This window comes from Anabrus simplex, chromosome 5, assembly GCF_040414725.1.
Source record: "Anabrus simplex isolate iqAnaSimp1 chromosome 5, ASM4041472v1, whole genome shotgun sequence".
Classification (NCBI taxonomy): Eukaryota; Metazoa; Arthropoda; class Insecta; order Orthoptera; family Tettigoniidae; genus Anabrus; species Anabrus simplex.
This window is the reverse complement of record NC_090269.1, coordinates 402,810,400-402,824,651: the sequence shown is the minus strand read 5'-3', so window position 1 is coordinate 402,824,651 and position 14,252 is coordinate 402,810,400. Positions and strand designations below refer to the sequence as shown.

At 38.8% G+C, this 14,252-nt stretch overlaps 1 protein-coding gene across 1 annotated transcript in view; it reads left to right on the top strand.

The window, feature by feature from the left end:
- LOC136874573 (uncharacterized) overlaps positions 1-14,252 on the top strand; it is a 198,353-nt gene that overhangs the window by 55,909 nt on the left and 128,192 nt on the right. The window contains exons 9-10 of the mRNA XM_067148209.2: positions 3,638-3,743; positions 13,731-13,900. Of these exons, the coding sequence (XP_067004310.2) occupies positions 3,638-3,743; positions 13,731-13,900 (276 nt within the window). The remainder of the gene's footprint in view (positions 1-3,637; positions 3,744-13,730; positions 13,901-14,252) is intronic.

Here is a 14,252-nt window from a genome sequence, read left to right as displayed (position 1 = left end):
GGATTCCCGACCATTCTTAGGCGGATTTAGCCTATTTAATCATGTTATTAATAACCCTATACTTCATGACTGTTATTTACAAAGGGAAATACTAGCATTGAAATAGAAACATAACTTTGTACTCAACGGGTGATGTCTTCGGCCCCCTCCAAAAGTTCCGGAGGCCTACCCATGTTGGATTACTCCATGGTGCCGGATCCTGGAGTCCTGGAGTTCAGAAGTTCCGTATCTTGTCTCGCGTAATCCATTTTAGTAGCACACGGATCACTGAAATTAGATTGTAATTTACGCAATTTATCGATTTCTTGCTCACGTGTCACCATTCACTCCTACTACTTCTTTGTCTACCCACTGCCAGTTACATGGAGATGATTATACCGGCTACTTTCAGCTAGTCTACCCCAATTGCACTGTTAAGCCGGGCATTCCCAGCATCCGCATGATGCAGGATTTTCTATCCCTATCTTCTGTATGTTTTAATAGTTCAGGAACACTTCTCACTGCCTGTTAATCAGTTAATAATCTGACCTGCGCTTTGTTCAGAAACCAGTGTAGATTTATACAGTTCTTTGCCTCTACCCTACCTATTTCGAAAAGGTCTTCGAATACTGTGATTCCGTCCCTCTCACTAGTTCATTCTTACAGCTATTGATTGTTAGTGTACGAGAGCGTTCTCCCACTGAAGTTCTGCGTACTATCATGTACTCGTTGCTATACAAAATCCTACTTCATATTTCACGAAGTCTTAGTCTACTTTGCAACCGATATCTTAAGTACATCTCATTACCATAATCTTCTGTTGCCTATCACAAATTATAAGCGAAAAAACTGAAAAATTTCACTCCCGCTTTGTTCACATAGTATACACAGGAGCGGTAAATTCGATAGCGAACCGGCCATCGTTTCCCGTCGAAAGCTCCTCACCGAATGCTGCAGCTCCTTAGGACGTGCAAAAACTTATACTGGACCCGGCAGTAGGGGCGGCTAGCGAGTTCATCCCCCTCTCTTATTTCGACTGCTCCTGGATAAACCAGCCTGTCGAAATTAGCAATACGCTAGACTGTGTGACTTGGTTATGCACAAGTGCGCTATGCCATGCGGAGTTGAATATGTTCGGCGGATCCGCAGTAATTAATTTTTTTTTTTTTGCTATGGGCTTTGCGTCGCACCGACACAGATAGGTCTTATGGCGACGATGGGATAGGAAAGGCCTAGGAGTTGGAAGGAAGCGGCCGTGGCCTTAATTAAGGTACAGCCCCAGCATTTGCCTGGTGTGAAAATGGGAAACCACGGAAAACCATTTTCAGGGCTGCCGATAGTGGGATTCGAACCTACTATCTCCCGGATGCAAGCTCACAGCCGCGCGCCTCTACGCGCAAGAAATTAATTAATCAGCTTGGAGGGGAAGTAGGGAGTCCCCGAAGGCATCTGGATTTTCACTAAACGTCCGTACGCTAATGCAGTTATATAAGTTGTTTACCAACGCCTTTCGCTTGGAGAGTATTTTCTATCAGAACTCCTGACTTTATAATTCCACCAAAATTCAGCACGCTACTCTGACGGGTACCGTTTTGTTAATCAAGCCTTATTTACGCCGAAAATACATTAAATTTAGCCCGATCGCTTTGGCATCGCTGTACGCTGGCATTTGTTTTCCAATATGGAGTCGCTAAATAGTGTTCTTCTACTGCTTCTTCTATGACGTGTGCCTAGTTCGGGGATTCTTTAAGCCACCCAGTGGGCCTCTCTGGCGGGCGTCCTATCACACGACCTGATGCTACTCCCAACATCCACACAAAGGAAGCTTGCTGGCTGCTTCCTTACCAAGCATATCACTTGAAATAAATATTAATTGTGCCAATACGGTCACATCACATACATACATTATCATTATAGACTGTTATGCCTTTCAGCGTTCAGTCTGCAAGCCTCTATGAATTTACTAAACGTCGCCACAATCCTCGATTTGCAACTAGTGTTGTGGCCTCATTTAGTTCTATACCTCTTAAATTGTTAGAAACCGAGTCTAACCATCGTCGTCTTGGTCTACCTCTACTTCTCTTACCCTCCACAGCAGAGTCCATTATTCTCCTAGGTAAGCTATCCTCCTCCATTCGCCTCACATGACCCCACCACCGAAGCCGGTTTATGCGTACAGCTTCATCCATCAAGTTCATTCCTAAATTAGCCTTTATCTCCTCATTCTGAAAAGAAAATTATTAGCTGAAAATACAACAGGGTTTGCACATTCTTTTTATAATTCCTAGTTTCAGCCAACAAAAATAGAATATAATTTTTTCTCCAGAAAGTGGGGGGGAACTTGACCCCCCGACCCCCCGCCCCCACCCAAACACCACTACTGAGGATACACGGCGGGTATTCGCCGTATGCCTTCTGGTTAACTGCACTCATTAGAGTTTGCCTTCTGATCTCTTGTGTATACTCTACCTTCTGCTTTGACTTCTTTTCTTTTTACTTCACCATTACCAGGCGAGTTGGCTGTGCGGTTAGGGGCGCGCAGCTGTGAGCTTGCATCTGGGAGATAGTGGGTTCGAACCCCACTGTCAGCAGCCCTGAATATGATGAATATGATTTTCTATGGTTTCTCATTTTCACACCAGGCAAATGCTCGGGCTGTACCTTAATTAAGGCCATGGCCGCTTCCTTCCCATTCCTAGGCCTTTCTTATCCCATCATTGCCATTAGACCTATCTGTGTCGGTGCGACATAAAACAAATAGCAAAAAAAAAAAAAGATTTCACCATTCTGTCAGTGAGCTTTAACTCTCCAAGTACTCTTGTAATCGCGAACATCGAAGGTTCAGCTTGATGAATAACATTATCAGCCATCACTTATTTAAGGTCACCACTGTTCGTTGCTTACTTCTCCAGCCTTATGTTCACACATTCAAACGGCTCACCCAGTTAACCGATTTAAGCCTAAGAAATATATGAAGACGTGGCTGGTAAACCACCATACTGCAACATACACGAATTGAAGAGTTTGTTCCAGTGAAAAGTGTGACCGCAAAAAGGAAGGCTCCTTGGATTGCTTTTTAATAAATAGCTTAAAATACATCGAGTAGAAAACTGTTGTGTAAACAAATTAAGATTTTCAAACTAGTGCATTCAAATATGGATTTCTTTGTTGTCAACATAAAATGTCTTCTACATGCCTGATTTATGCCAAATTGAGGGATGTTTGTTGTAACCAGCTGTAACCCACTAATTTTAAATGTCAAGGTGGTCTTGCGTCTGGGATTTGTAATGCTCTGTCTTAGAGCATACCCTTTGAGAATTTTGGGATTACAGCACTGCTTGTATTGCACTTATATGTTCCTTTTGCATATTTAAATTAAGCTGTGTGTATAGCTGTTTTCATATTTATGCCATAAGTCTCAGAACAATAAATATGGCCTTAATTGATCTTCTATTTTGTATGGGTGCAGTTATAATGTTCAGCAGCGTATTTGAAAATTCTTAATGCTATATCAGTATAAATTTTATCTTGTGTTTTTAATTTTTTATTTTTTATTTTATACAGTGAAGTTAAGGCTACCGTTTCATATGAACTTACTTTAAGGCCAAACACTGAGGTGGTTAATGAAGGATTTAATTCATGTTTCTTGTGTTTTCAGTCCTCAGCATAAACATGTTCCTGAATTCCTGAAGCATTTGCATCATATTCAGTTGGAATCAAAGAGTACATCAACCAATCCTTGGTTAAAACAATACTATAAAGAAGTAAGTTGTTTGTCAGTTAATTATATAACTTCTTATTCTTCCTGAAACATTTCTCCTTATGCAGGTTGTTCATTTATATAACTCACGAACTAAAATTTGTCATATAATATAGCTTGTGAATTAATTCATTACATTATGATAGCTTAATAATTACTCTGAAAGCATCTGAAAAGGATGTGAAAGAGAGGTTGCAGAGGTGAAGGCAAGAATTTGAAAGTGATGGTTTAATTATCAACAAGGTACAAGAGATAGATGACAAAACAAAAACCTTGCTAAATATCACAAGGCTGGACAGTGTTCCAGAATTGATATGACTAATATATATAAAATATTCTGTTCTGTAAAACTAAATTATACATGTACTACTTACTATTATAAGAGCCACTCACGAATATACTTTCTCATTTAGAACATTTTACCGAGTTGGTTACTATGCTTATGCAATAGTTCCACTACTGCCACTAGAGGGCAGGTGTATTGCAGCAGTGGTTTAGCCCATTCTTGACATTTACACATAAAACAAATCTGGAAACACAAGAACTTTTGCCCTTTATATTTAACCTAATATGATCACTCAAGGATAGTCCAACATCACGAAAGCTACAACAGACAACAGATGGTAGCACTTAACTCAAATATTTTAATTTTGAGGGTTAACCTGTTTTTCTGGCCATGCCTGCAGTTTATTTTTCTAAAAAATATTCCAATGCATTTTCTTCCTAGCTCTAGTATTTTTCCAGGAATAAATTCCTATCTCTCCTTTTGTCCATGTTTTATCCAATAACAACCAAAATAATGGGTAAAATATTATCTACTAATTTTAAGAAAGATTAAATAGTTAATCATATCAATTTGCAGTGCTTAAACAGCGTTTATGTTGTCACTCAATACTGAGAACAGAAACAGTGGTAACACTGATGCTTTCGCAGCCCGTACTTGTAGACATGATAAGGCCTATATCATGTCCACAGAAACAGTAGTGATGTAGAAGTGGGAAATATGGACAAAAATTTGAAAATTAGTGGAAATCATCTAAAAAGGAAGAGTAATCCAGAAAACTAGATTTAATTATTACTTTTGAGTTTTTTATTATACAATCTTCCTGTAACAGTTGCAGGTTGCCCAAAGACAAAGAGTACCTTCACAACAATAATGGATGTGGATACAATAGACAATGTGATCGTATGATGTTAAATGTAGGCAATTGAGTGAGGCATGTCAAACATTTATTTGAGGTCCGCAAGCATGGTTCTTGAAGATCATGATGAACTTTTTGAATGTGGTAATGGTGGCGTTATAGATAAAAATCTCTATTTAGCCCAAAGGTATTGCAGAAGTTGACAAAACAAATAGGTATGGTTCCTCGAGCACCTAACATCAAACCGATTACAAAAATGGATGAGAGCTTATATTTTCGCTTGTAGAAGTCCACCGTTTCATAAATTCTTCTTTTTTCTGCATCAACCTCTTCCAACTGGTTTCCGTTGGTCTCAAATCTAATTGTTGGATCAATGATGTAACCTTCAAAACAGGATGGCTTAAAAGCAATAATGTCAATGCGTCAGTTGCTTCCTCTGTTGTAGAGACCATGTACTTCTTCATAGACATTATAACCCTGTCCTCTCAGAGTGTTAGCTATCATTGATCTGGCTACATTATGACGTGAGGTGTGTAGTAATTCACCATGTGGACAGGCTCCCAGGGCATGTGAAAGAGATTCAAACTCTCTGTGGCAGCGCCGACAGAGGCTATTGCCCTGGGATCTGCCAGGTACAGTACGCACAGCAGAAACATTGTCGTTCATTTTTACTGCATCATGCCATTCACTGCAAGACAATCCTTTATGATCATGAATCCATGTATTCGTTGGAGTATACTGTTTAAATAGGACTACACCTTTACCTTTATGCTCTTTCTTGCTCCAGTCGTCAAATTCTTTTCAATTCGAGTCGGACTTTCTTTGTATCTACAAAACCATGCCTTTTGTCTCAAATAGATTCTGTTTCTGCTACATTCAATACAATTGAAATAATAAATAAGGTAGTTCAACCTATTCAATACAAATAAATAGGAAATGTAGTGTTACATTCCTATTTAATTATAAGTGGAAGCAGTACCGGTTTCGACCCCAATCCGGGTCATCATCAGCCGAATAAAACGCAAAAAACAATGCATAGGTAAGAAAGAAATTAAAGATCAAGTCCCCACAAAAACAGTTGAAGAGGCAAAATAAAACAACGGGGATAGGCACTGTAAAATTCAGAAGAAGTAGAAGGTAAGTCACTTAAAAGAAGCAAGGCGCAATCTTCTGAACAACAGCATAGCACACGCAAAGTTCGGCATTATCGCATAATGTTTACGAGAAGCGGAGATCAGTTAAATGAGCCAGCTTGCATACACTATCAGGCGCGAAGTCACAACACAATTCAACAAATGTGAAGATCCAAAATCGTGCAGAAGCCGAAGACAAGTAGCTCAATTGAAGTAAATTGCCAGCTCACGAAGATCAGGGTGACATATTCAACGTCAGGCACTGTGCTTTCAAATGCCGACTGAACTTGATGAATAGCTTAATGATCCAGTATTTGCTTCGGTCATGAAAATGTACATATATATAGGCCTACACATATAATACAATTCAATATAACTGGAATATGTAACTAGGATCTAATCTTTACTAATTTTTACTAAAAAATTATCAATTTTTATCCAACAAATCTATCAAAAACACTTCTGAATTAATCGACAAATTAAAGAACTTTGACTTCCAACCAAATTTTTCTCTCCATTCTTTTGACATCATAAACATGTATCCTAGTATTCCAATTTCCAAATTATTCCCCATAATAAACAACAACTTAAACAAATTCAGTAATCTGAGTAAACCAGAAATTCAAGACTTCATGTCTATCTTAAAATTGGTTCTCAACAATAATTATTTCACCTTTGATAACATCATTTACCAACAAGATGGTTTAGCTATGGGCTCACCAGCTTCAGGCATTCTAGCTGAAATATACCTCGACTTCTTAGAAAACACAAAAATTAATAATAATAATAATTTCTCTAATATCCTCTTTTGGGCCAGATATGTTGATGACACATTAGTAATCTTAAATGAAGAATCAACCAACGCAGCCTCTACACTTGTTCTTCTCAACAACATTGACTCTAACATTAAATTCACCCTTGAATTGAACACAACGAAATTCTTAATTTTCTAGACTTAACTATAACTAGACATCCTTCTTCTTTAACTTACAAAATTTTCAGAAAACCAACCCAAACAGCAACCACAAGACGGCAAGATTCTTCACACCCTCAAGCACATAAACGTGCTACTTATAACAATCTAATTTTTCACGCCTTCAAAACCCCTATGTCTAAAAAAGATTTAAATACCGAATTGAACACCATCTGTAATATCGTTAAATTTAATGGCTTTAACAACTCTTTCATAAACCGTATCATCAACAAATTCAAACACCGTCCTAAAACTACGTTATCAAAAGACAAAACCAAACCCACTGCATTTTCTACTTTCACTTTCACTCAAGATGCTTATAAAATAACTAATGTTCTTAAAAAACACAACATGAAAATTTCTTTTAGAACCAATAACAGAAATCTTGATATATTACACAACTCTAAATCACTAAATAAATCTAATGCTTTTTCTATATCTGGAGTATACAGATTCAAATGTAACAACTGCAGCTCCTGGTACATCGGACAAACTGGCCGCAACTTCAACATCTGATACTCTGAGCATATCAACGCCATTAAATACAACAGATTCTCTGCTATAGGGCAACACATACAAGACTCCAAGCATAATTTCACTAATATTGAAAGAGATATAAAAATACTTAAAATTGTTAACAAAGGCCCTTCCTAAACACTACTGAAAATTGTTTTATTCATCTTGACCAATACTTCAACCCTAATTTCAATTTAAACGACATATCTGAAAAACCCAATATCCTATTTGACTTCCTAATTCTTCTTCTCAAAAATTCAATATCTAAGAATATAGTAGTCAGATTAGCTTGTTTGTTTTTGGCTTCACGGAGAAGAGAGTCGAGTATTGCAGTGTTGACATGCATTCCAGAGGAGTTAGTAAATCCTCATTGATTGGGGTTTAAGACAACATGTTCACAAAGACGCCTTTCAAGGACCCGCTCAATTATTCTCCTTATTACTGAACAGATTGTGATAGGTCTCCAGTTCTTAATATTGAGTGTATCTCCACCTTTATGGATTAGAACAGTCCTGGCCTTTTTGAAGATAGAAGGTACAACCCCAGTTTTCAACATATGTGTGGCAATGTGAGATATTATGTCGATTGCAATACTGTCTTTGATAACTCTGACGAGGACGTGGTCTGGACCGGGTGATGTTTCTACGGCTATATGATTAACAGCAAAGTTGATTTCATCTGGGCTTATAGTGTCATTAAATAAAATGTCAATTTGTTCCCTATCAATATCACTTGTATGAGATGGGTATTCGGATCGAATCATGTCATTAGGTTGCCCGAGAATTTCAGAGAAATAATGAAATATTTCATCCAAAGGAATTTTACAGTTTTCAGCATTGGAATTTAAAACAGATCTAATAGCCTTTCTGTCGCTGATTGTAAAAATGGTACTGGGTAAGCTGATATTTGTATTTTTTTGCAGCGTTTTATTCGGCCCCGTTTTGTTACCCATTCAGGGTTGGTTGTCTGTTTATATTTCCTTTGGTTGTCTGTGGTTTGTTTATTTTTCCTATACTGGTAGTATTTCTGTGACGGATGTTTGGGGCCAGGGAGTAGATCAATCACAGAGGCCAAGAACTCACACCAAATGTTAATCTCATGGTCAAATTTTTCGTCTGTCAAATTGTTTAAAAATCTACTTCGCCACTGCATCATTTTCTGTTTAAATTCATGCGGTAATGTGCTGAAATCTGTAGTTTCCGTGTTAGCATGAGGGTCACTTTCTTGAACGATTGTTTTGACATTTTCGGAGGGATCAACCCTCTGTCGATTTCTAGAAACTAAAATTTGATGGTGAATATCAGGATGAGCTCTGCTGATGTGTATTTTGACCCCACGGGAACTGGAGTAATGACATCTGCAGTGTGGACACTGACAATTTATGTTGTCAAATGCCTGATTTGAAGTATTCACACTGTGTCTAGGTGATAAACGTGTATGAAGAGTTTGAGATGCCTGAGGAATTCCTAAATTAACGTGCAATTATTTTTTTTTTTTTTTTTCATATATTTGTCCACCTATTCAATACAATAAATTGTGTTAAATATGTAGAAAAATTGTCTTCTACATTCAGTTCCTGTTACATGTTCCTTTCCTTTTTATGTATGATTCGACCTGTGATTATGATTATTCCATAGATTTGGTGCTATTTTCAATCAATCAATCAATCAATCAATCAATACTGATCTGCATTTAGGGCAGTCACCCAGGTAGTTCACTATCTACCAATGATGAGTCCTGAGATAGTGGCTCGTGAGCTCTTGCTATGTGTATGTTAATGCCCCTCTTTGTAAACTTTCTGTGACATATCTTGCATTCAATAAATGTAGGCACACCACTTCAAGTGCTTGATGCTTACCGAGCTCCATAGCTGCAGTCGCTTAAGTGCGGCCAGTATCCAGTATTCGGGAGATAGTAGGTTCGAACCCCACTGTCGGCAGCCCTGAAGATGTTTTTCCGTGGTTTCCCATTTTCACATCAGGCAAATGCTGGGGCTGTACCTTAATTAAGGCCACGGCCACTTCCTTCCCACTCCTAGCCCTTCCCTGTCCCATTGTCGCCATAAGACGTATCTGTATCGGTGCGACGTAAAGCAACTAGCTAGCTTGATGCTTCCCGAGAATCGACCATGCTCTGGAGTGTTTGGCTAATCTGTAATAACGCTGTTTTTTAATGATAGATCTTACCGAGTCAGATGGTTCTTTCCACTGCTAACACAAAGGTAAATAGCTGATGTGAAGTGTCAGCATAATAATAATGCTTATATATCGTCATATGTCAACGACAGTGGTACAGAAATCAACCAACGAAGCCGTCATAGAAGGTACCCCCCAATGTTATCACTGAGGTTGTACATTGGTAATATAACAGGGGAAGATCAGATGCAGATCGTTAAAATAATCTATACTATATCATAAAGGTTCTACCACAGTACCATCCAGTTAATTATATTGTAAGATTTGTTATATAAATTCAATATATCCAATCAAATGTCCAAATGCAGCACCTAACCTAGATTGTTGGTATCATATGTAAGCAGATTAGACTGTTTAGCCACAAACAATATGGTCACGAGATAATACAATTCTTACTCATAAGGGCCTAAAGACTGCCAATTGTCCTAAATGGAGATTGTCTTAGATAATCTTCAAAATATTCGTGATATAGAATAACATAGCAACCATTCGATGAACTTAAACAAACAATACGTGTACTAACCTATAACTATATACGACAAAACAACTATAAATGCAGAAAACAACACAAGCCACAATGTAAACTATAAAACATATTTCAAAATATCATCAAGACCAGAAAAACTATAATAAACATGAATATTAACTGTAATAAAATGTCAAAATATCAAGATCGGGAAGTGTCTCTTGACTACCAAGTCACCGCCTTCAAACATAGCACTGCAAAAGATCAAAGAAATTAAATGTACGTTTCTTTTTTTGTTATTAATATTGTCTTGTTTCAGGCTTATTAAAGAATGTTTATAATAAAATAGGTATATTTATACTGTCTGCTCGAGTCTTAAGTTCACAAAAATCAATACAGATACACTATGTGATCAAAAGTAACCGGACACCCCCAAAAAAACCTATGTTTTTCACTTTGGTACATTGTGCTGCCACCTACTGCCAGGTACTCCATATCAGCGACCTTGGTAGTCATTAGACATCGTGAGAGAGCAGAATGGGGTGCTCTGCGGAACTCACGGACTTCGAACGTGGTCAGGTGATTGGGTGTCACTTGTGTCAGAAGTCTGTACGCGAGATTTCCACACTCCTAAACATCCCTAGGTCCACTGTTTCTGATGTGATAGTGAAGTGGAAATGTGAAGGGACACGTACAGCATGAAAGCATACAGGCTGACCTTGTCTGTTGACTGACAGAGACCACCGACAGTTGAAGAGGGTCGTAAAGTGTATTAGGCAGGCATCTATCCAGACCATCACACAGGAATTCCAAACTGCATCAGGATCCACTCCAAGTACTATGACAGTTCCATGGGAGGTGAGAAAACTTGGATTTCATGGATGAGTGGCTGCCCATAAGCCACACATTACGCAGGTCAATGCCAAACGACGCCTCTCTTGGTGTAAGGAGCGTAAACATTGGACGATTGAACAGTGGAAAAATGTTGTGTGGAGTGACGAATCACAGTACATAATGTGGTGATCCGATGGCGGGATGTGGGTATGGCGAATGCCCGGTGAAAATCATCTGCCAGCGTGTGTAGTGCCAACAGTAAAATTTTGAGGTGGTGGTGTTATGGTGTGGTTGTGCTTTTCATGGAGGGAGCTTGACCCCCTTGTTGTTTTGCATGGCACTATCACAGCACAGGCCTACATTGATGTTTTAAGCACTTTCTTTCTTCCCACTGTTGAAAAGCACTTTGGGGATGGCGATTGCATCTTTCAACATGATCAGGCACCTGTTCATAATGCACGGCCTGTGGTGAAGTGGTTACACGACAATAACATCCCTGTCATGGACTGGCCAACACAGAGTCCTGACCTGAATCCTATAGAACACCTTTGGGATGTTTTGGAACACCGACTTCATGCTAGGCCTCACCGATCGACATCGCTACCTCTCCTCACTACAGCACTCCGTGAAGAATGGGCTGCCTTTCTCCAAGCAACCTTCTAGCACCTGATTGAACATATGCCTGCGAGAGTGGAAGCTGTCATCAAGGCTAAGGGTGGGCCAACACCATATTGAATTCCAGCATTACCGATGGAGGGCGCCATGAACTTGTACGTCATGTTCAGCCAGGTGTCTGGATACTTTTGATCACATAGTATAATTTCATATATTTCTTTCAGCCTCACTCAGAAAACTCAATTTTCCTCCATTTAAAAAAAGTGTGGGTTAACCCATTTTTCTGGGCATGTCTTCAGTTTTAAATTGACTTGTTTGACTCTGTTTTTAATAGGACTAACACTTTTAAGGGTCTGAGGTACACCATTTTCCTGATTACACATTTAAACTACCTCCTCTCCTGATAAGCTAGCTTATAGTCTATAATAATGTGGAAGAAATAGTCTTTCTAATGGTAAAAGAAATCAGTTAAGTGGTTCCCAAAATAGCCCACCGCATGCAAACAAATTTGCAAACTTTCTATCTTTATAATACTATACAAATAAAACTCTGACTGTTTTATTGGACTAAATTAATCGAGGATGACCCAGTCAGTATGTAAACACACACACACAATTATAAATGACAGTGAATGGAATGGTAATGAATGACAATGAATACTAGCTACCTACAAAAGTATCTTGTCCTCATAGCAGATCCCTGGTTGGTATTTATTTTGGAACAGGCGATCCTTCCATAATCTTGATTGACAGGTCTCACCTATCACTTGGCTTGGCAAATACGAGACACTTCACTCAGCAGCTCCATGTAGACAGGTTCAGACATAGGTCTGTTGAGTATCACAATGCACGACTACCACTCACTTGGCTCGACTCCAGACAAGGCTGATAACGTGCACAATCAACTCGTGTGGCTGTTCTACACACTAAACTACTCGACACACATCACTCAACAAGACATAGCTCTAACTGAACAACAACAACTTGCAACTCCAACATTCCAACACACTACACTTATTTGCAGCAAGCCTGCTTTTATATACCTGCTGATGAAGTTCCAGTTCTGATTCTGGAATGGGAATGTTCTAGTTTTGTCTTCCAGAAGATCCACAGAGACAACAGACAAAAGGCACACTACATGCCTTTAGTTCAGCCAGGCACTGCCCAACCTGACTCACTCGTACCTTCCAGGAAGAGGGGCTTACAGAGGGTTGGAGGTCACATGAGAATGTAACAATATTAGTATAGACATGATATGGGTTTTTGGGCTTATGCCATGTAAAGGAAACACGGTGAAACTCTTTACGTTTTGCAGTGAACTTTGCTCTGCGTCTTCAGAGAAATATCTCGACTGTTCCCGAGGTGGTCTTCTACAATAATAATCGTTTGAATTTAACCAGCCAGACAAGTCAGCAATAGCTGAGCATGCCCTATTGTTGGGTCATGAGGTCATGTTCCAAGAAGTTCGGGGTCTTCCCCACACTAAACACTTCAGGTCTAGGATTATGTGGGAAGCTGTGGGAATACGTAAAATACCTAACAATTTCAACAGGGACACTGGCTATCAATTTAGTAAAACATGGTTGCTAGCATGAAGGACCCTGTCCTTTCTATATTGCTATTTCATTTAGGTTTTTTCCAAATTTGTACGTTCGTCATCACCAGCTGGTTCATTCCAAGCTATGTGTTATGTGTTAATGTCATATTGGAGCTTTATATTGTTGTCAGCTCCTATTTGGAGTGCTGTGCCAGAATACAGTGAGCCACCTGGTGACGAACGAACATATCACTACTATTCTCCAACAGTAAATATTCTTAAATTCAAACCATCATTATTGTCGATGAATTCCTCGAGAAAAACTAAGAAACAATGTTCGGTTTTGGAAACAATCAATCGAAATTTTCTTCTGAAGATGCAGAGCAAAGTTCTCTGCAAAATGTAAAGAGATTCACCTTGTTTTCTTGCTATGTAATAAGCCCAAAAGCCCATATCATGTCTACAAGTACGGGCCGTGAAAGCATCAATGTTAATATTAGTATAGATAATGTTACTAGTAGGTTCCTGATATTAATTAATTTGGATTTGGATTCATTACATATATAATTTCTAATTTACAGATCTTACAGTGCAATACACCTCAGTGCCAGCTGTCACTGGAAGAAAATGCCTACTTGGACTTCAACACAATTCAAGCAGTATATTCTGCTGGGGCTGCTATTTCCCAGATGTTATCTGAACTGTGCTCTAATGTCTCTGAAGTTGGTCACTGCTTCAGTATGTTTAACAGGTCAGTGCCAGTACAACCATGATAGGCTATGTCCCTCAACCTTAAGCAAGACTACACTATATGTTACTCAACCCTCTTAATTTGTCACTTGTTTGTGTCTTTCCGTTACCTACCAGGTGTATGCATAAGTCTTTTTTTGTTTCACTAAGAGATGGCACCAGTGAAGTGTATGCAGGGTATGAATTTGACACATATGTCAGTTTGTTCGTCGACATTAACCTACCAACACGCACAAGATGAGTCCACCAAACACTAGCGTCTGTGTTGTATCGTTCAGTGATCATGTCAACATTTGTACCTGAAAAAGAACATTTGCGGCATGCATTGCTTTTTTTGTTTAATCAAAATAAAA